Source organism: Diceros bicornis, chromosome 7, assembly GCF_020826845.1.
Source record: "Diceros bicornis minor isolate mBicDic1 chromosome 7, mDicBic1.mat.cur, whole genome shotgun sequence".
In the NCBI taxonomy this organism is placed as follows: Eukaryota; Metazoa; Chordata; class Mammalia; order Perissodactyla; family Rhinocerotidae; genus Diceros; species Diceros bicornis.
Window position 1 is genome coordinate 86,989,240 of NC_080746.1, and position 23,258 is coordinate 87,012,497.

Genomic DNA, 23,258 nt, shown 5'->3' on the forward strand with positions numbered 1-23,258 from the left:
TTATATCGATTATACTGTACTAGTTCCTAATTTTTGCCATTCACTGAACCAGACATACATATACATAGACGTTTGGGAAATAGGTCAAAATAATTTTTCCGTGATTTCCCAAGTAGTAAATGGTGGAACCCAGATTCAAAGTCAGTTCTTTCTGACTCAAAAACCTATATTAGCAATAGTGCTGTACTGCCTCCATTCATGGAGTGCTTAGGCAAATAAAAAATGTAAAATATGCATTAAGTATGATGTAAGGAAATGAAAATAATATGGTGTTACTTGTGTAATTAAAAAAATATTTTAAGGAAAAATCTTTTTTAAGCTAGAAAGTACAAGGTGTTTTTTATTCATTCAGCAACTAAAGGGAGGAGGGAATTAACGTTTGTTGAATACCTGTTCGGTGTTGGGCACTGTTCCAAGCGTTTGACTGTGGGATGTCTCATTTAATCCTCCCAACAAGCCTCCAAGTGATGTAATATTATCCTCCTTTTATACGGAACTTGAGGTCAGAGCAGCTTTCACACTGTTGCAGGCTGACACCCAAGCCCAGGTCTCCAAAACCTCTGCTCTCCTCCGTCCCTGACTGTCTCCCCCGACTGTCCGGTGAATGCACAGCACACGGAGTTGCGTGCCAGAAAAATGGCACCTTGATCGGCTGTGAGGATGTAGTCCTACAGGCTTTAAAATATATTTTTTCAGAATATTTTTTGAAAACTAGCAGTTTTGCACAGCATAGGAAAATTTATAGATTTTAATTATCAAGGCAGTATTTCATTTCATAGTAGTTAACTGATAATTCATTTATTTCATATTAAACTTAAATGCTTAATTAAATATAATTAAACTTTAAACATGTAATTAAATTAATTTTGAAAATGGGTACTTTGCCATGTGAGATTTATTTTCATTTATGAAAAGCGTGTGCTCATTTCAGTGAAATAAATTTTACTGGTTCGTTTATAAAACAATAAGGCTAAGCCTTACAGTTGTCTATACTTTTCCTGTAATTAAGACTAGAGGATATTGCTGTGTCCAGCTATCATATGTGAGGATGTAATATATAATTTCATAATTTGTAAAGGCAGTGTTGAAACATATAAAGATGTTTTTACAGTAAGAACTGAAGGTCGTTTAAAATTTGCATTAATTAATTTAAAATTTTGGGTAGGTTTGACTATGGAAAATGTTCATACATATAGTTTAAACTTTCAAAATAAAGCTTAGGTATAAAAAGCTGAGATGAATCACAATAATATCCATATGATTTTGTTTTGATATTTCACTGCCATAAAGCAGATAATCTGAGTCACAATACAATGATAGGAAAACTGATTTTGGGAATAATTCTGTAGTCTAAATTTTCAAAATTTGATGCTGTTTTTTTTTTTTAATTTTTTGTTTATTGCAGTAACATTGGTTTATAACATTGTAAAAATTTCAGGTGTACATCATTGTACTTCTATTTCTGCATAGATTACATCATGTTCACCACCAAAATACTAATTACAACCCATCACCACACACATGTACCGAATTATCCCTTTCACCCTCCTCCCTCCCCCCTTCCCCTCTGGTAACCACCAATCCAATCTCTGTCCCTATGTATTTGTTTATTGTTGTTATTATCTACTACTTAATGAAGGAAATCATACGGTATTTGACCTTCTCCCTCTGACTTATTTCACTTTGCATTGTACCCTCAATGTCCATCCACGTTGTCACAAACCCCTGTGTTCATTGATGCTGTTTTGAATTAAGCTTTGCTAACAGGTGTGCCCAAGCACAGTTCTGCCTCCTCACTAGAAAGATACTGCCATTTTTCAGGGTATGGATGGTGTCTCAACTTTCTTATTTATTAATAAATGTACTAACATACTGCTTAACCTACTGTCACAGACTGAAGGTTTGTGTGCCCTCAAATTCATATGTTGGAGCCCTAATTCTCAGTGTGATGGTGTTTGGAGATGGGGTTTTAGGAGGTAATTAGGGTTAGATGAGGTCGTGAGGTGGGTCCCTGGTCTAATAGGATTGGTGTCCTTAAAAAGAGGAAGAGAAGGCCGGCCCCATGGCATAGTGGTTAAGTTCACACGCTCCACTTTGGCAGCCAGGGATTCTTGGGTTCAGATCCCAGGTGTGGGCCTGTGCACCGCTCGTCAAGCTGCGCTGTGGCGGCGTCCCACGTACAAATGAAGGAAGATTGGCACAGGTGTTAGCTCAGCAGCCACCTTCCTCAGCAAAAAGAGGAAGATTGGCAATAGATGTTAGCTCAGGGCCAATCTTCTTCACAAAAAAAAAAAAAAAGAAAAGAAAAAAAAGAGGGAGAGACACCAAACTTCCCTCTCCTTGAGCACACACCCAGGAAAGGCCAGGTGAACACACACTCAGGAAATACCACGTGAGCACACACCCAGGAGAGGCCACGTGAGCACGTAGCGGGAAGGTGGGCAGCCAAGGGGAGAGCTCTTACCAGACACCAACCATGCTGGTACCTTGGTCTTGGACTTCTGGCCTCCAGAACTGAGACAAAATAAATTCCTGTTGTTTAAGCCACCCAGTCTGTGGTATTTTGTTATGGGAGCCCAAGCCAAGTAATATATCTACTATATTGTAAATGTTACTTTTTTAATGATAGATATGTCAGGTCTTGAATACTGAGTTGACATATAGTTGGTAGTAAATAGAATGAACTTGTTTCGATATGTTTCTTTGAAATTTAAGATTTTGCTTTTATGCATTTATCCTAACAATAGCTAGTAGTTTCTTATATCAGCTAAAAGTTTTGTATGGATTAAGTTGAATGAACTGAATTCTGAGAGAACCAGTTATCTTTCTAGGAAAATTTCTAGAAGAAAATCAGTGGAAAGAGGAGGAGAAGAATACTTAAGATTTTAGAAGTCATCCTATTTTTCTTCTCCTGCCACGTCTCTCTGCCAGCTTAAGTGGAAGTTCTGTGTGAGCTTTCTGTACTATTTCCTTAGACAGTCATGGTTGCGCACCCATCTATTCCTACATACTTATGTTCATATTTCTGTCAGGATGCTTATCGTGTTACACTGTAATAGTTCGTCTTGGCTACATTCTGTCTTCCCTCTGAAAGCATTGGAAGTCCTTGAGGAAAAGGGGCATGCTTTCATCTGTTTATTCCCTGGGTCTGGGACACAGGTGTTGACTTAATAGTTGATGAATTAGTGGACCGGAGCACAAAGTATAGTAATAACTCAGATTAAGCCTTGTTCTTAACACCAAGATTTAGTGAGATGAAACCAAAGGGCAGCAGGGCCATGTAAGAGTATATGTTATTTCAAAAATACAGATCTCTTAAATTGAGAAGCAGAGAACCATAGTGTATTTAGAAGTTACAAGTAGAAAATTCACTCCTGAGGAAGGAATTTTGGAAGAGAGCTTCTAGGTAAGACTACAAGTTCAGAACAGAAGTCATAAGGTTATAGAAGTATACTATAAACTATTAAAAGGGTGTAGTGGGGCTGGCCCCGTGGCTTAGCGGTTAAGTGCGCGCGCTCCGCTACTGGTGGCCCGAGTTCGGATCCCAGGCGCGCACCAACACACCGCTTCTCCAGCCATGCTGAGGCTACGTCCCACATACAGCAACTAGAAGGATGTGCAGCTATGACATACAACTATCTACTGGGGCTTTGGGGAACAAAAAAAAAAAAAGGAGGAGGATTGGCAATAGATGTTAGCTCAGAGCTGGTCTTCCTCAGCAAAAAGAGGAGGATTAGCATGCATGTTAGCTCAGGGCTGATCTTCCTCAGAAAAAAAAAAGGGGGGAGTGTAGTGAATGATATATTAATGCAAATCTCAGCACTGCGGAAAGGCAAGATGTACGTGTGACAGAAATAGAATAAAGAATACTAAAATTCATGTGGGGCAACAAAAGACCCCGAATAGCTAAAGCAATCCTGAGAAAAAAGAACAAAGCTGGAGGCATCACAATCCCTGACTTCAAAACATACTACAGGGGCCAGCCCCGTGGTGTAGCGGTTAAGTGCTCGCGCTCTGCTGCTGGCGGCCCAAGTTTGGATCCTGAGCGCGCACTGACACACTGCTTGTCAGGCCATGCTCTGGCGGCATCCCACATAAAGTGGAGGATGATGGGCATGGATGTTAGCTCAGGGCCAGTCCTCTTCAGCCAAAAGAGGAAGATCGGCATGGATGTTAGCTCAGGGCTGATCTTCCTCACAAAAAAAAAAAAAAATACTACAAAGCGATAGTAATTAAAACAGCATGGTACTGGTACAAAAACAAACACACAGATCAATGGAACAGAATTGAAAGCCCAGAAATAAAACCTCACATCTGGGCCGGCCCCGTGGCTTAGCGGTTAAGTGCGTGCGCTCCACTGCTGGCGGCCTGGGTTCGGATCCTGGGCTCGCACCAACGCACCGCTTCTCCAGCCATGCTGAGGCCGCATCCCACATACAGCAACTAGAAGGATGTGCAGCTATGACATACAACTATCTACTGGGGCTTTGGGGGGAAAAATAAATAAATAAATAAATAAAATTATAAAAAAAAAAAAAAACCTCACATCTATGGGCAGCTAATCTTTGACAAAGGAGCTAAGAACATGCAATGCAGAAATGAAAGTCTCTTCAATAAATGGTGCTGGGAAAACTGGACAGCCACTTGCAAAATAATGAAAGTAGACCATCTTCTTTTCCCATACACAAAAATTAACTCAAAATGGATCAAAGACCTGAAGGTGAGACCTGAAACTATAAAACTCCTGGAGGAAAATATAGGTACTACACTACTTGTCGTCAGCCATAAAGGGATCTTTTCAAATTCCATGTCTACTCAGACAAGGGAAACAAAAGAAAAAATAAACAAGTGGGACTTCATCACTTCATCAGATTAAAGAGCTTCTACAAGGCAAATGAAACCAGGATCAAAATGAACAGGCAACCCACCAGCTGGGAAAAAATATTTGTAAACCATATATCTGACAAGGGATTAATCTCCATAATATATAAAGAACTCACACAACTGAACAACAAAAAAACAAACAACCTGATCAAAAAATGGGCAGAGGAAATGAATAGACACTTCTCCAAAGAAGATATACAGATGGCCAATAGGCACATGAAAAGATGCTCAACATCACTAATCATCAGGGAAATGCAAGTCAAAACCACACTAAGATACCATCTTACGCCCGTTAGAATGGCTATAATCACCAAGACAAAAAACAACAAATGCTGGAGAGGCTGTGGAGAAATAGGAACCCTAATCCACTGCTGGTGGGAATGCAAACTGGTGCAGCCTTTATGGAAAACAGTATGGAGAGTCCTCAAAAAACTAAAAATAGAAATATCTTATGATCCAGCTATCCCACTACTGGGTATTTACCCAACGAACCTGATATCAACAATCCAAAGAGGCTTATGCACCCCTATGTTCATTGCAGCATTATTCACTATAGCTAAGACGTGGAATCAACCCAAGTGTCCCTGGACTGATGAGTGGATAAAGAAGATGTGGTATATATATACAATGGAATACTACTCAGCCATAAAAAAAGACAAAATCGCCCCATTTGCAACAACATGGGTGGACCTGGAGGGTATTATGTTAAGCGAAATAAGCTGGAAAGAAAAAGACAAACACTACATGGTTTCACTCATATGTGGAAGATAAACCAACACACAGACAGAGAGAACTGTTTGGTCGTTACCAGGGGCAAGGGGGGTGGGAGGTGGGCACAAGGGGTGGAGGGATGCATTTATATGGTGACTGACAAACAATAATGTACAACTGAAATTTCACAATAAAAAAGAGAAAGATGGACGTTTGAGGAGGGATGTTGCCATCCACTTATCTGCTGGTGATATGATTAAAGTGAAGAGATAATATCTGAAAACTTAGAGTGAGAACTATTATCCTGAACCTCTGTTTGACTAGTAAAGAGAAGTTACCTGCTTGCCTGTCTGCCGGTCTTCCTTCTCTCTGTCCTTAAGGGCTTTGAGCACACCGGGTGGAGTTGATCCGCACTCCTCAGCTCATGCTTGGTGTGCTGTCTTCATTGCTGTGCACGGGTTTTTAAAAAATTATTTCCTGCCTCGCTCCACATCCCTCATCCTAGTCATCTTCCCCATAGGCGTACTGTCTCTTGTTTATGGATACTCTTCCAAATTTCTGTTCTTCCTTCAGTAAAGTGATGTTTGACCGCTGACGCCTCTCTCTTTCTCACTCCCTATGTCCAGTCCATCAGCAAATCCTGTTGGCTCTATCTTCAATATATCCGGATCCTCATATCTTCTTGAAGCCTCCACCTCTGCCATGTTTATCTAAATTACCCACATTTCTTGCCAAAACTCTTGGAATAACCTCCTAATTGGTCTTGCTCCTTGCTCCTTGGTGGCTCCTATTTTTCTACAAAACGCCTAGTGAACCTTTTAACAAAGTGCTATTCAATAGAACTTTCTGCAAGGACGGAAATTTTCTATATCTGTGCTGCCCTCTAGCCACGTGCAGCTAATGAGTACTTGCAATATGGCACTGAAATTTTTAATTTTTAATTTTAATTAATTTAAATGTAAATGGCTCTATGTGACTAGTGACTATCTTGTTAGTACAGTTTACAACATAAGTCAGCTCTTAACACTGCTCCAGGTGAAACCCTCCAGTGATTTCTGATCTCACTCGGAATAGTAAAACCACATCCTAACAAAGATCCTGTAAGGCCCTCAGGCCCTAGTTGGCCTTACTTCATCTGATTGCTAGCCACCTCTCTGATCTCTTTGATCTCATTGGGGTTGGGGAAAGAAAGGATAAAGGGAATATCAAGAATGCTTTCCAGTTTTCAGGCATTAGAACTAGGCTGGTGCCATTTACTGATGTAAGTAAACGTAAACATATATCCAACAATATTAATTGAACACCTTCCCTGATGTGGACACTTCTATAAACTTGAATACCTTTTATGAGTGCAGCATTATGCTAAGCTCTAGGTTTATGGTAGTAAACAAAGCAGCCATTGTCCCTGTCCATGTATAGGTAACAGTCTAGGGGGAAAGCATAACAAATTGTTTTAAAAACCAAGTAAACAAAGAAACATGTGTAATTATAAATGGTAATGACAAAAAAAAAACAAATAACCCAATCAAAAAATGGGCAAAGGAAATGAACAGATATTCCAAGGAAGATGTACAGATGGCCAATAGGCACATGAAAAACTCCTTATGCCCCCGTATGTTGATTGCAGAATTATTCACTATAGCCAAGAAGTGGAAGCAACCCAAGTGTCCCTCGACAGAAGATTGGATCAAGAAGATGTGGTATATATATACAGTGGAATACTACTCAGCTGTAAAAAAAAAAGGAAGATATTATGTTAAGCGAAATAAGTCAGAAAGAGAAAGACAAACATTGTATAATTTCACTCATATGTGGAAGATAAACTAACACACATACAGAGAGAACAGTTTAGTGATTACCAGAGGTTGGGGGTGGGCACAAGGGGTGAAGGGGCACATTTATATGGTGAGTGACAAATAATAATATACAACTGAAATTTCACAATGTTATAAACTATTATGGCATCAATAAAAAAATAATTAGAGAAATATGTGCCAATATGTATGTGTGTATATCTATATTTTTAGTGAATTAAGACCTTTTTTTTTTTTTTGTGAGGAAAATTAGCCTTGAACTAACATCTGTTGCCAATCTGCCTCTTTTTGCTGAGGAAGATTGGCCCTGGGCTAACATCTGTGCTCTACTTTATGTGTGGGATACCTGCCACAGCATGGCTTGATAAGCAGTGCGGTTGTCTGTGCCCAGGATCTGATCCTGTGAACCCCGGCCTGCCGAAGCAGAGTGCACGAACTTAACCACTATGCCACCGGCCTGGCCCCAAATTAAGACCATTTTTTAGTTGAGTACCCTAGTACAACGTGGGCAAAAGGTATCAACAGGATGTTCTCACAAGAAGATATAGAAATGGCTTATAGTCGTCACTAGTAATCAAAGAAGTGTAAACAAAAACCAAAGAGACACCATTTTTCAACTATCAGATATTTTAAATGATAATGTCCTGTGTTAATTATGGTGTGGAGAAACACGTCACTTGTGTTAATTGTAGGAGTGTACGTCGTTAAAACAATTCTAGGATAGGGTATCAAAGTTAGATGTACATTATCATTGTTGCCATTTTACCGTTTCTAGGCACTTATCATAAAGAAATAATGATACAAGTTAGCAAAGATGTATTTACAAGAATGATCATCATAATTATGTGTCATGCTGAAAATCTGGAAACAACCTAAGAATTGTCAGTATAGATTGGTTGAATAAATTATGTTACATCCAATAATAGAATACCTTGCATGCAAAGTGAGGAGATTTAAAAAAATTACAAAATAGAATAAAATATATAGAATGTAATAATATATGACATATTTATAGAAAGTGGTCTATAAGGGTCTACATCAGTAGTCTAACAGTAATTATTTCCGGATGTTTGAATTATGGGTGATTTTTCTTTGTTTTCACTTTCTTGAGACACTGGTTAATTTAGAGGCTCTTTGGTTGGACAGCCAGGTTTGAATCCTGGCTCTTCCGCTCACTGGCTGTAGGACATTGTCAAGTTACTTTGCTTCTCGGGCCCACCTTTCTTAGACTGTAAAATTCGAGTAATAATAATAGAAACTACTTCATAAGGTTATTAAATAAGATAATGAAAATTTAGCACTTAGCACACAATGGCTGGCGTAGTAAGGGCTACATGAATTTTGGCCTCCATCATTGTTATCATTTCTGTTATATGTTTGAAATTCATCTAATAAACATAATTTTATTGCCAACTAAATCAATAAAGCTATTTCACCTTTGGGAAAAAATGTAACTATTTGAGCAAATATTTTTAATCTGGACAATCAGCTCTCTTCTCATTCTTTCCTTTGAGAAAAACACAGTTGGAGATCAATTCCTCCTTAGATATCAGTCCATGAAAGAGCAGTGGCGATATTCCCTGTGCCTCCCACACTCCTTAGCTCACTCCTGGAATTGGATGAGAAGACTTGATAGCAGATTGCTTCTTGTTATTCACTTGGCAGTTCTAGGCGGTCCCATTGTACAAATCTCATTCCTTCTTACCACCTTAAGCACATACCTTGTCTCATCAGTTATCCCACCTGACCTCCATTCATCCTTCAACTGGAGCTTTACTGTATTATATTGACACCATGGGCACTGATAATAGCTAACAATTACTAAAAACTGGTTTTCTGTCAGATATTGTTATTAGCATATTACATATGAAGTTTGTAGTATCACCATTTTGAAAATGAAGAAGTAGGCATAACAGGTTTACTTAGTTTATTTAAAGTCATACGGGGGCTCAATCGCAAGGAACCCCAAATAACCAAAATAATCCTGAAAAAGAAAAAAGTTGGAAGTCTCACGCTTCCTGATTTCAAAGCATATTGTAAAGCAACAGTAATCAGAACAGTGTGGTGTGGTCCTGGCATATAGACAGACTTGCAGACCAATGGAATAGACTAGAGGATCCAGAAAAACCCTTGCATGCATGGTCAAATGATCTTCAACAAGAGTGCCAAGGCCCTCAAGGGAAAAGGACAGTCTTTAGCAAGTGGTGTTGGGAAAACTGGACATCCACATGCAGATGGACCCTTATCTTGTACCATATCCAAAAATTAACTCAGAGTGGATTAAAGACCTAAATGTAAAACCCAAAACTATAAAAATCCTAGAAGAAAACACGGGAAAAGCTTCATGACATTGGATTTGGCAGTGATTTCTTGGACATAACACCAAAAGCATAGACAACAAAAGCAAAAGTAGACAAAACATGGTGGGACTACCTCAAACTTAAAAACTTCTCTGCATCAAAGGACACAATCACCAGAGTGAAAAGGCAGCCTCTAAGGAGTGGGAGACAGTATTTGCAAATCTTTTATCTGATAAGGAATTAATATCCAGAATATAGAAAGAACTACATCTCAACAACAAAAAACAAATAACCTGATTAAAAACTGGGCAAAGGACTTAATAGAAATTTTTCCAAAGATGGTATACAAATGGCCAATATGCATATGAAAAGATATTCAACAACACTACCATTAGAGAAAATGCAAGTCAAAGGCACAATGAGATATCACCTCACACCCATCAGGATGGCTACTATCAAAAAACTATAAAATAAGAAATGTTGGCCAGGACGTGGAGAAATCAGAACTCTTGTGCTCTGTTGGTGGGATTGTAAATGGTGCAACTGCTATGAAAAACAATGTGACAGTTCCTCAAAAAAATTAAAAATAGAACTACTATATGATCCAGCAATCTCACTTCTGGGTATGTATCCAAAAGTCTTGAAAGCGGGATCTCAAAGAGATATTTGCATACCCATGTTCGTAGCAGCGTTATTCACAACAGCCAACACGTGGAAGCAACCCAGATGTCTATCACTGGATGAATGGTTAAACAAAATGTGGCATATACATATGATGGAATACTATACCACCTTAGAAAGGAAGGAGATTCTGTTACATGCTACAACATGGATAAACTTTGAGGACGTTATGCTAAGTGAAATAAGCCAGTCACAAAAAGACAAATACTGTGTGATTTCACTCTAATGAGGTCTCTTAAGTAGTCAAATTTATAGAAACAGAAAGTAGAATGGTAGTTAGCAGGGGCTGGAGGGAGGGAAAATGAGGAGTTATTTAGTGGATATAGAGTTTCAGTTTTGCAAGATGAAAAAGTTCTACAGATCTGTTGCACAACAATGTGACTATCCTTAACACTATTGAACCATACACTGTATGTGTGTTTTACCACAGTTAAAAAGAAAAAAGGGGAGGGGCCGGCTCCTTGGCCTAGTAGTTAAGTTCAGCATGCTCTACTTCGACAGCCCAGGTTCAGTTCCCGGGCATGGACGTACACCACTTGTAGGCAGCCATGTTGTGGCGGCAACCTACATACAAAATAGAGGAGGATTAGCACAGATGGTAGCTCAGGGCAAATCTTCCTCAAGCAAAAAGAGGAAGATTGGCAAGATGTTAGCTCAGGGCGAGCTAACATTTTCCTGAGATTTCCTGAGAATCTTCCTCAGGAAAAAAAAAAAAAAGAAGAAGAAGAAAGAGAAAAAAGGGGGAGAATAGATTGGATTAAAAATTTAGCTATATTCTATTTACAAAAGATAAATTCAAAATATATGGACAAGGAAATATTTAAAGTAAAATGAGAAAGATATACCAGGCAAAAAACAAACAAAACAACAACACGATGAAATACCACTTCACTGGGGCTGGCCCCGTGGTGTAGCGGTTAAGTGCACGTGCTCTGCTGCTGGCAGCCCGGGTTCGGATCCCAGGCGCACACTGACACACCACTTGTCAGGCCATGCTGTGGTGACGTCCCACGTAAAGTAGAAGAAGATAGGCATGGATGTTAGCCCAGGGCCAGTCTTCCTCAACAAAAAGAGGAGGATTGGCATGGATGTTAGCTCAGGGCTAATCTTCCTCACCAAAAAAAAAAAAAAAAATACCACTTCACACACTCTAAGAAAGTTAGAGTCAAAAAATCAGATATTAGCAAGTGTTGACAAGGATATAGAGGAATCAGAACACTCCTACACTGCTAGTGGGAATGTAAAATGGTACAGTTGCTTTGGAAAATGATCTGGCATTTCCTCAAAAAGTTAAACGTAGAGTTACCATTTGATCCAGCAATTCCACTCCTAGATATATGCCCAAGAAAACTGAAAACATGTCCACACAAAAACTTGTACATATGTATTCGTAGAAGCATTATTCATAGTAGCCTAGAAGTGGAAACAACCCAAATGTCCATCAGCTGATGAATGGATAAACAAAATATGGTATATCTATACAATGGAATATTATTTAGCAATAAAAAGGAATGAAATATTGATACATGCTATGACATGGATGAACCCTTAAAACATTATGTTAGTGAGAGAAACCAGTCCCAAAAGAAAACATATGATTCCATTTATATGAAATGTCCATAATAAGCAAATATATGGAGACAGAAAGAAAACTAGTAGTTCCTTAGGGCTGGGGGACATGGAGGGGTTGGGAAGGATATACTAATGGGTACAAGATTCCTTTTAGAAGGGATGAAAATGTTCTAAAATTGATTCTGGTGGTAGTTACATAATTCTGTGAATATACAAAAGCCGTTGAATTGCGCACTCTTAATGGATGAATTGTATGGTATCTGAATTACTATCTCAATAAAGTTGTTATCAATAAAAAGAAAATTAAAGGATCCATTGATTTTAGCCAGTGCAAGTCACTGGTGACCACAGTAAGAACAGTTTTAATGGACTGATGGTGGTGAAAGCCTAGTAGGATTTAAGTGAAAATGTAAGGAGAGAAATCGACAGCAAAGATGAGAAAACTCAAGGAGTTTTGGTGCAGAGAAATAGAATAAAATAGAGCAGAAGCTGGCAGAGGAAGTGGGGCAGGAGGTGTTTTTGATTGTTTAAAAGGGAGAGATGCAGTACGTTTATATGCTATAGAAAGCATTGAGTGGGAAGGGAAAGCTCATGATGCCGGAGAGAGGGGAGGGTTGCGGAAGTGACTTCCTACCGTTTGCAGCCTGCACAAGTGGAGGTCCTGGCTGCGTGCAGGTGTGTGGGTAGGTCACCTGTGGTAGCATGGGAGGAGAGAGTATTTAGATGTAGTGGTGGGTGTCTCTTCTGGTTGCTTCTGTTTTCTCAGTGAAAGCTCACAAGCTGAGAATGAAGATGGGGGAAGAGATATTGGAGGTTTGTTAAAAAGGAGAAAGTATAAGAAAGTCACGTAGGAGTGTGAGAGGGTGTATAGTGGTGCCCCTCGTGTGTTCCTAGTCTCTCTATGTTCTTCTCTTAATTGAGTGTCTGTGGTGAAGAGAATCACACTCACTGTTGTTAGGTGAAAAGCATCAGAAAAGAAAAATCGATAAATGACAGCCTACAGAGTGCTAGTGATGGAATTTTTAACTTGAAAATTACTTATGAATAGATTTCACAGTCTTTATAGTCACAGGCAAATTACGTGCTAATAAAACTTTAGCTCAGCAAACTATTTTACACAATTAGTTGCCGTATTTGATATTGTGTTTACTGCCCTATAAGTGTATCTCACTATTTGTCATCGGTAAATACCTGAAATATATGTGTAAATAGAATTTTGCAATACAAGTTGTATTTTCTCACTGATTTGCATAATAATGTCAAAAACGCTTCATCTTCACTTTAATCCTAATTGGGAGTGAGAACAGTTTCTCTTCCTAAGTATTTCTGTCAACTAGTTAAATCAATATTTAAATGCACCAGAAGTTCTTATTTTTAAACATCCAGCAATGAATCATTTTAATAAGAAAAATCAATCTTAAAAAAAAATAAAAAGTTATTCTTTAACTAGGTAATTTTAAGTGAGAACGGACAACAGAGATTATCTAGTGCAACTCCTTCACTTTGCAGATGAGAACATTTTGAGGCCCAGAACGGAAAAATTAAAGAATTTGCCTCATATCACACATACAGCTGCAGTTGTTGGTGCAGACAGAACTAGAACCCAGACCTTGAGTATACTTTCCACTGTGTTATGTGTTTCTAAATCTGGCCTTTTCCATATTGAATTTTCTTTGTATATCATGCGCCAAATTAATTCAAGTGAGGCCTGTTGGTGAAGGTCTCATTGGTGCAACTAAAGCAGGAATGTCTTCTGGAAACTGTTCACCTGGATGCTTCAACTGTGTTGCATGGAGCCATGTTTAAACCTCATCTGAGGCATGTTATGAACCCACAGACTTTTGTTGAGTCTGGATCTCATTCTGAGATTTTGTCTTAGTTTAGCCAAAAGAGCAGGTAAGTTGAAGTTTTAGAAAACTTGAGGGTTTTTTTGTGTGTGTGTGAGAAAGATCAGCCCTGAGCTAACATCCGTGCCAATCCTCCTCTTTTTGCTGAGGAAGACTGGCCCTGGGCTTACATCCATGCCCATCTTCCTCCACTTTATGTGGGACACTGCCACATCATGGCCTGACAAGCAGTGCCTCGGTGTGCGCCCGGGATCCGAACCCCAGGCCGCCAGCAGCAGAGCGCACGCACTTAACCACTCCACCATGGGGCTGGCCCCTAGAAAACTTGAGTTTTAAGTGCAACTTCTGTCGCTTAATTCTTGTACAGCCTTGAGCAAATTATTTAGCCTCTAATGGTCTTAATTTTCTCAACCATAAGTAGAGATAATGGCTCTCCTTACCTCACAGGGTCATTGTGCTGAGTGGGTGTTGTGGCAGTGAGCACAGGGTTTTTGAGTATTTATTGTGTACCAGACACTTTACCAGTTGATAGAATTAAAGTCAGGTAGTCTTCGTAGAAACAAACCCAAAAACTTAGTATCTGTGAGTAAACTTTTCACTTATCAGTTAGTTAATTTCATATGTATATAATTTTATATTTGTAATTTATCTTTTCACAAATAAAATCTCATCTCCTGTTACCCAGGCCTTTTTGTTGTTATTGTTACCTTTATTCTTTGATCACGTTAAGACTTCTGTCAGTATTCCTTTGTTCATTGACAAACTGCAAAGCAATTATCTGTTATTTCTTATCTACTTGATTTCTTTCCTAGGTATGCTACTTCTGAATCTGACTCTTACAGCAGATTTTTAAAATCTTTCTTAATGAGGTTGAATGACAAAATTACTTTTCACAGGAGAACCAATGCCATTTGTTGATATAAATTAAAGTTCTCAGATTCGAATGTCCATTAGACCTCTTCCTGAAAATCAGATGAGGGTGGACGTTGGTAGGTACACAAGTCCTATTTTTTTCTATCAGCTTTTTTAAAAATGTTAAACTTGGTTATCAGAATATAGATTTACATTTGTGTCATTGGGCCCCTTTTATCCATGTTTGTATATTAATATAAAGAAAGAAATTCCTGTCAAACAACATGGTAATATAAGCAGACACATGAATAATGCACATAGAACAATTGTATTTTTTTTGGTTAAAGAAGATTTTAATTGCTTGATGTTTTAAAAGTAAAAATTAAATTTCTAGTAATTGTTTTTATATTCTTTGTACTGTTATAGTTTTAAAAACAAATTGTGGAATCTCAAGATAGATCATTTTGCTATAAAAGTTATTGAAAATTCAGAAAATCAGGTAACATAGGATACATGATTTGAAGTATGCTGCCTTTGGGACATGCTTTAGATACTTTGATAACTTAACCTCTGTTAAATGCTTGGCGACGTTAGTAAGAAAGCCAGGGTCACCTTCGTAACTGGGTTTCCTTCTTGCTGACTCTTGTTTTCTGCGTTACTAGACTGCTGAACAACAATAACAAGAAGGCAACAGTCTCAAAATTAAAGAGGTTTAATTAAAAACAAATTTTAGATGACTATGGAAGATATTTATTTTCAGCAAAAAAAACTATTATGGATGTTGGTGGCAAGGAAATGTATCTCATGGAGATTGACAATACTTGGTATTTTAATATCAGTACCATATAAATTAGTTCAGGTCTTTTTTTTTTTTTTACAGTTTTATTTATTTATTTATTTTTTTGTGAGGAAGATCAGGCCTGAGCTAACTAACATCCGTGCTAATCCTCCTCTTTTTGCTGAGGAAGACCGGCTCTGAGCTAACATGTATTACCAATCCTCCTCCTTTTTTTTTTTTTTCCCCCAAAGCCCCAGTAGATAGTTGCATGTCATAGTTGCACATCCTTCTAGTTGCTGTATGTGGGATGCGGCCTCAGCATGGCCGGAGAAGCAGTGCGTCGGTGCGTGCCTGGGATCCGAACCCAGGCCGCCAGTAGCAGAGCACACGCACTTAACCGCTAAGCCATGGGGCCGTCCCCAAATTAGTTCAGTTTTAAATGCTCTAATCTCATGTATCCAAAAATGACTATTCTCAATTAATATACCTAAATATATTGATTTTTTCCCCATTTTATTTTGTTCTCAAAGTAGAAATCTAATTCGTTTGGAGAAATGTATTTTATTACTTACAAAGTTCTAAGCATTCTTGGCAATTGGATTGTTTTATGTCAATGTTAAATAAGGAAAGAGATTAAGAGGCATTGGCTTTATGTTTTCATTTTTGTTCTCATATCAAATAAACCTCCCTTGCCTTTGAAGAGAATCTTAGATCTACTATAGCTACCTTAACAGACTGTGAGAATATGAAATAAATAACAGATCATGTTGGTTGAATAAATTGTGGCAACTAAAAAACTAAGAAGTGATGTATGTGGGTGGTGTTTAATAATGTGCCTTCAGATAACAAATTTACTCCCAAGTATTTGAGGCAGATTTTATTATTGAACAATTCTGGGCAGAGGGAAAAATGCTTAAGAAACTTTTTGCATGTATGAAATGATAATGGTCTTGAGTAGATTCATTACTGTGGATTGGGATGCACTGGCTGTGTTCTTGGTCCACCCTCCTTTAACCCATGGTGATGTCCATCCGGTGGTTGACTGGAGTTCATTTCCTAATCTGGGACCTTGGGGCAGATTTTACCCCCTGTGCACAGCTAATTGGCCTGGGTGGGAATTGAATCTGCTGTGTTCCAAAGGCAGCACTGTGTTCTGAAAGTTGAGCTAGCCAGGGCAAATATGTGTTATGAGACAGTCATATCGTTGCCCTTATGGAATATCGTTATTTATAGACACATTTCCTCATTCATGAAGCTAGAAAAAATGTGTTCATGTAATTTGTTGTAATTTCATTGAAAATGGAGAAATAACTATATGAGAAATAACCATCCTCCCAAATCCTTCAATTGGAGCCATATTTGTTTTGCACAGAACAGCATTCTTTTCTCTTGGTTTCTTTTTTGTTAGATAGGTACTTTGGGGCTAGGTGTGACTATTCAATAAAATGTTTACAGAGATATGCCTATATTTTTGCTGGACCACCTACCATTGATTTTGCACACTGAGCAGTCTGCTACATTTCCTAACTTTTTATATTCTTTAATGTTAGAGGTATGCTCCAAGTTAAATTTAATTCTTTCTTTAGGGCATTTCTTCTGCCTGTGTGAATGCTTTACTTAGCATCCTAGTAAAGCAGCTACTGTTGTCTTTAAGGTCCCACAAGTTTTACAGCATTAGGCACTCAACGTCTGAAATAGCTGTGCTCCTCAACTCCATTATCGTGACATTTAATGTTCAGCCATAGCACACAGGTTGTCCGTTATGAAGATTCTTAAATTCGGTTAATGTTAAAGCAAATTTTCTTCACTGTTACTAAATTTTCTTTGAGATGTTTCGTAGCATTTGTAAATATTTTAAAATAGTAACATTAATGCTAATATTCATGTGGGAAATCATTTAGGTTATCTTCCTAAATTCGTATGTTTGTTTTATTGTCTTCTTTTTACAAACGAAGTGGAGCTTATACTGGTCTTCATTTGTCTTAAAAGATCAAGTTTTTGAATTACTATTATTTTAGCAGTTTGTTCTAAGAAAAAAAACTGATGGAAGATGAGCTCGGGTGATCGGGACATTGATTCAGGTTTACTTGGCGAAGCAGTTCATTAACTACTTGTTAGTTATCTATGATTATTTCTGAAAAGCTGTAGTGGCTTCCATCTTTTAGGTTGCTTCATTAAATCATCAATTTTCTTGGAGGTAACTAAGCCTGACATAATTAAGTCATCTCAGTTTCCACAGATTTTTATCTTCCCATTATGTCAAGAACATTGAGCTAGTTAACACAAGGCATTGTCATTTATTCCCTGGATGTATTGACTTTATATTTTGGAATTATTTATAGTGTTTTGGCTAGTTTTATATTATATTTAAGTAATCTCATAAATGTATACCTTTTAATTATTTACTTGATGTTTTACCTTAGATTTTGTATTTCCTGTGTAATAAGCCCATTTATGTGTTTGAACCACTTCTTACCAACAGCTCTTTGACCCATGGCTACATGAAGCTGCTTCACTTTATCCAGAACATTATTTATGAGGAAGGATTTGATGGATCCAATCCCCAGGTATTGAGTACCTTCAAAGCCTTTTATAATCAATCATATATGTAATGTTGTTTTCAAACTCTCTAGGCGCAGACCGAGAAGGTCTTCAAATAATCAACAGTGAACAAGCTGTTTCCAAGCACAGAAGATAGAACTACGCAGAGCACAGGCAGCTTTAGTCTGACTGTTAATTTTAGCTAAGTTCTCAGTGGATACACATGAGATGCATACATGCATTGTCAACATTAATTATTTTTAAATATGTATATGTAGCACCCAGAATTAATAAATAGCCACACTTTGAAAGTTACTCTTAAGTCTGCAAGATTTGTACTTTCCTCTCTAAATTTTTTATACTTCTGTCATTTGGTCCTTAGTTTTGAATTACCTTGTGAGTAAGAATTAGTTATTTTAAGATTTTGTTTCTTATTACATTATGCTTTGAGTTGTCTCATTGAATTAAAAAATGCATTTTATTTGCTATATTAAAATATTTTATGATTTAACTATTTCTCTGTTGCTCAATTTTTAAAAACTTTCTTTGAATTCCCCCTATTAAAGATATTCTGGTTAGTTTAACTTAAACAAAATAGGGGAAATTTTATTTCTAGATATCATGCCTTTCAGAATTCTTCCTCAGTGATTTTAATTGCTATAGCTGCTAAAAGATTTGCATTTCCTTTATATTATTTTAGCAGAATTATTTCCAGAGCACTGTTATTTTTATTGAAGAAGACAAAGAAGCCAAAATCTTGTTTTTGGCCTTATCAACTATGTTTGCTTTTAATTCATAGATTTTTAGATCTTCTTATAAACTGTGCTGCTATTTTTAACACTTTGTGTATGGTAAAATAAATTTTTAAATTTATCTTGGCTATTAGTTTAATAGCCGGTTGAAAGTACTTATGTCTGTGTAGTGAGGCACAGACGTTCATTTATAGATGGCTTTTTGTGTATGTTAAGTTTTTGTCATGGCCCTTGGTATTTAATACAATTTTGTTTTGCTCATTGTTGCTTCGTTTTTGATCCTAGCTAAGATTAATGGGCACCATGTCTTCTTTTTGGTGGCAATGCCCGTCTGGAGAGGTAAATTGGTCCCTGACAGACACCTCTCCCCACTCGCTGTGGTAACTATGGAAACAGACATGTCATAACGGTTCCTATGGTACAGTGTGCAGAGCTGCTGCTCTTGCAGGATGATGGCACATCTTCTAAGAGCAAGATATCTTGTAGAATGCAAAAAAAGCAAAGGCAATAGCAGAGAGAGGCACACATACTTACATATATATGTATATACACATCCATCCAAAGAACCCTTAGTAAGTAAGCTATTATTAGAATGGAATGAAAGGTTTGTTTTCTTAGTTATTTGAGTATGAAACAATGCCATTTTCAATAAACAGTATGTTATTTCATGAACATTGATAGACAACGAACTGGAGCTAGTTTGGCTATCTGAACCAGAGGTTCTGTAACTACTGACTTTCATAGAGATTAAACAAGGTTGAGATACACATTTCTATGGTAAATACCAAGAATGCTAAAAAAAATTTTTTAAATTAAAATATACCAAGTTATTATAAAAATATATTTCCAATTTCGCTGGAATTAAAATATAGTTAGTGAATTTCCATATTGTTAAATTATAGTTTGTATCATGTGCTAAATTACCTAGTCTATAGGTCTGTCTCAGAAACTTTAGATGAATTCCAGAAGCCACAAAAATGCATCTATCAGGCACTACTTCAAAAAATATTGTTTCTGAGTCAAAATAATATTCTGACACTGAGATAAATCCTACTTTTTAAAAGGAAATTTTCATCTTACTTTCTCTATCACTACATTTTCAAATAAACTAAACTAGTTGGAGGCAATATATAGAAATAGATTCTAAGGAACAGAATATTACATACTGTATAATTAACATTGGTAGTAAGTAAAATATTGTAGCTCATCTGTGAAGCTATGTGGAGTGGAGACATTTACAAATTACTGTCATAACTTCATTTGTTTTTAATTTCTGATTTTCAAGTATCTAAGAAATAGCAAATAAAAAATGAAATTTGAACATTGATTTTACTTAGAATAACAGATTAACTATTTTAGATGTTCTCATAGGAATAAATTTAACTATTTATTGTTCAGCTGTAAGCAAAAGTTTACTTTTTGAATTTCATTATGCCTCACAGTATGCCCCATTATTATTTAGGGTAGCGAAGGAATTGTATGTCCCAAATACACAGGAAATTTGTAATCCAGCCTTTGTTTTTGCAATTACCGTCATATTTTTAAAAATATAAATGTATTTCCTGTGTTGAAGTGTTAAGCTTAATTATGTTCTGATTTGCTGTGACCCTACCTCACTTAGTTATCTTATCACTCATTCATTTTTTGGCTTAATATTTTCATTCTTTCTATTACATATATCAGTGTATCTGTCGAAGTCACTAGACTTCTGTAGTTCTCATTCTGCATTTTTGTTATGAAGTTTTAGCAAGTACTTTTTGATACAGCGGGCTGGGTGAGGATGACTGTGGGTTAAAATGCAGCCCACCCTTAGTTTCTGAAACGTTGGCAGGCTGCATAAACAATGTGGTGCTGCTCTCCTTTTACCTTCATGTTTCATTCTGATATCTGATTTTTTTGGAAATTCTCTCTCCCTTTTTCCAGATTGCTCTTTTTGTTGTTGAGACTCTAACTTAAGCTACAGTTTTTTGTGTGTGTGTGAGGAAGATTGGCCCTGAGCTAACATCTGCCAATCCTCCTCTTTTTTTTTGCTGAGGAAGACTGGCCCTGGCCTAACATCCACGCCCATCTTCCTCTACTTTATATGGGATGCTGCCACAGCATGGCATGACAAGTGGTATGTCGGTGCACGCCCAGGATCCGAACTGGTGAACCCTGGGCCGCCGCAGCAGAGCGCGTGCACTTAACCGCTTGTACCACCAGGCCGGCCCCTTAAGCTACAGTTTATGAGATAACAAGTTTAGAGATGACAAAATGAGCCTTATTCTTGCCATTTTATTTAAATTCTGAGTTTCTAAGTAATATGGAAAAAGAAATAACGATGATATTTCACAGATATCTTACACAGACTCGTCAGAAACTTATTTATACTTCTAACATATGCCCTGGTACATCTTAGTACTTCATTTCATTCAAGTAATGCAGAAACAAAAAGAAAACAATTTTTATGGACCATCAAGGATCATAACATACGGTATCTTAGGTGGTTGTCTGTGAGAACCTTAATACAACCAGGAAAGATGATTGGACCAGCTGCCTTGATAGTGTCATCACGCTCCAGGTCCTTGGAGTCAGGAATTTTTCTCAGGTGTGCTCAGATTAAATTCCTTTCTGTAATCTCATTCTTATGGTTTTATCCAGGCCATTGTGTCACTTTATGTATTTGAAGAATTGTATGGTCTCATAGAGCAGTCTTCTATTCTATTCTTGTTATTTTAGAGATGAGAAAACTAAGACCTAAGTAATGTGTAATCATCCATCTACTTAGTTGCACAGTCTAGACTGAAAGTCTATCTTACTCATCCTACTAACTACCTTCCCCTTAGGTTTTTCTTGTCTGACGTCTCAGTGTTTTATTAATTTTCCCTACTTTCTTTTGTCAGTGAATTCTCCTTGAAAAGAAATACACAAATTCAACTTTCATCTGTGATATCAGGGAGATAGATATATTGTGTTGGGCAATAACTTGTTGGTTAATAAATTTCATTAGTGGTATTTCATAGCAATAGCAAGTGATATATTTTAGGATCTTGTTTCATCAGAAATCACAACTAAAGTGGCAAATGTTCCAAATCTTTGCTTTAGGAGAGAAATCTTATTTTTCTCATTAAAATTGTAGTAATGATTTTCCAGTTATTTCCATATGCTATATTTTGCTAGTGTCTCCTTCCTTTGCCTGGAAATTTTGCTGGATTGCTAAGGAAAGTATTTTTAAAATGTCTGTTCACTTAGAATAACCCAAACAGTAGAATAGTGTAAACACATCTTCTGGCAAACTCTTATTGACAAGCATCCTAGGTTTTATTTAATGTTTTTTAAATGTTCTTTTCCCAAGAAATATTTGTCACTATTATTATGACCTTAATGTCTATAGGCTCAAGTTCTAAATGTTCACCTAAGTTTTATGAAAAGTGTTGAATTTAAATTATTCTTGTAAAAATAGACTTAAGAAGAAAAGGTAGAGGCTAGTGTAAAATCTAAAACCAAAAACATGCATTTTTAAGCTTCTTTCAAACAAAATAGTAGACAGTAGACATGATAGAATTATATGAGAAATATTGAGCAATTTGTAGTTTATTGAAAGACTTATGGAATTTTGTAATACTAAGAATGATTTGTAAGCATTCTAGTTTAGATTCTGTTTATTATGACTGTGATTTGTTGTGACTCAAACGTAATTTTTATTCATAATGTTAAAATTTGGAAAATTAAAAGTTTGAGACTTGTGATACTCTTCAAATTTTCCAAAAGAAAAAAAAAAAATCAGTTCTGTTATTTGTTGTACTCTTGTAATCTAAAAAATCTCCTTTACATTGCCTTATTACTGGTAGTACATAAAGCTTTTTGCCGTGTCTATTGGCATTATCTCCCTGATCTGTTATGAATAAAAATAAGAACTGGTAGATCAAAGCAAAAGAGATATCCTGATGGTTAATAAAACTTAGTATTTACCTCCCTCCCACTTTCCTTTAGAAAAAACAGAAAAACATTCTAAGAATAGGAATCCAGAATCTTGGTTCACCTTTGTGGGGAGATGACATTTGCTGTACGGAAAATTGCAAGAACAGTCAGAGTCTCACAAAGTTCCTCTATGTTCTCCGTGGTCTTCTGCGAACCTCTCTCTCAGTCTGTATTATCACAGTGCCAACCCATCTTATCCAGGTAAGAATTTCCAAAACTACTTTCCCTTAACTTGTGGTTTATAGTGAAAAGCAATATATAAATGCTTTGTGAGTCTGATAAACTGTTTTCATATGCCATTTGGATAAAAGAGGTTTCAGATGCTTGAAATGCCAGAGCATCAAAATGTCTTTTAGATTAGATTATTCATTTCTTGTGTATTTGTGGGTTTATTATACAGTGAGTATATGGTAAGTCCATCTTCACTAATTTTATTATTTTTCTTTGATTTCTTGTGAACTTGCTAACATCACTGTGACATGAGGTTGATTTTGCTGTGAGATCTTTTTATTGATCATAAGCTGATCTGAAAATAGGTCTTCAAGAGATATTTGTACCCACGTTCA

General features: G+C 37.0%; 1 protein-coding gene across 2 annotated transcripts in view; it reads left to right on the forward strand.

Moving 5' to 3' along the window:
• Window positions 1-23,258, forward strand: part of ELP4 (elongator acetyltransferase complex subunit 4) — a 228,405-nt gene that overhangs the window by 64,891 nt on the left and 140,256 nt on the right. For both annotated transcript variants that reach the window (XM_058546188.1, XM_058546187.1), the window contains 2 exons: window positions 17,922-18,006; window positions 22,705-22,893. In XM_058546188.1, the coding sequence (XP_058402171.1) occupies window positions 17,922-18,006; window positions 22,705-22,893 (274 nt within the window). The remainder of the gene's footprint in view (window positions 1-17,921; window positions 18,007-22,704; window positions 22,894-23,258) is intronic.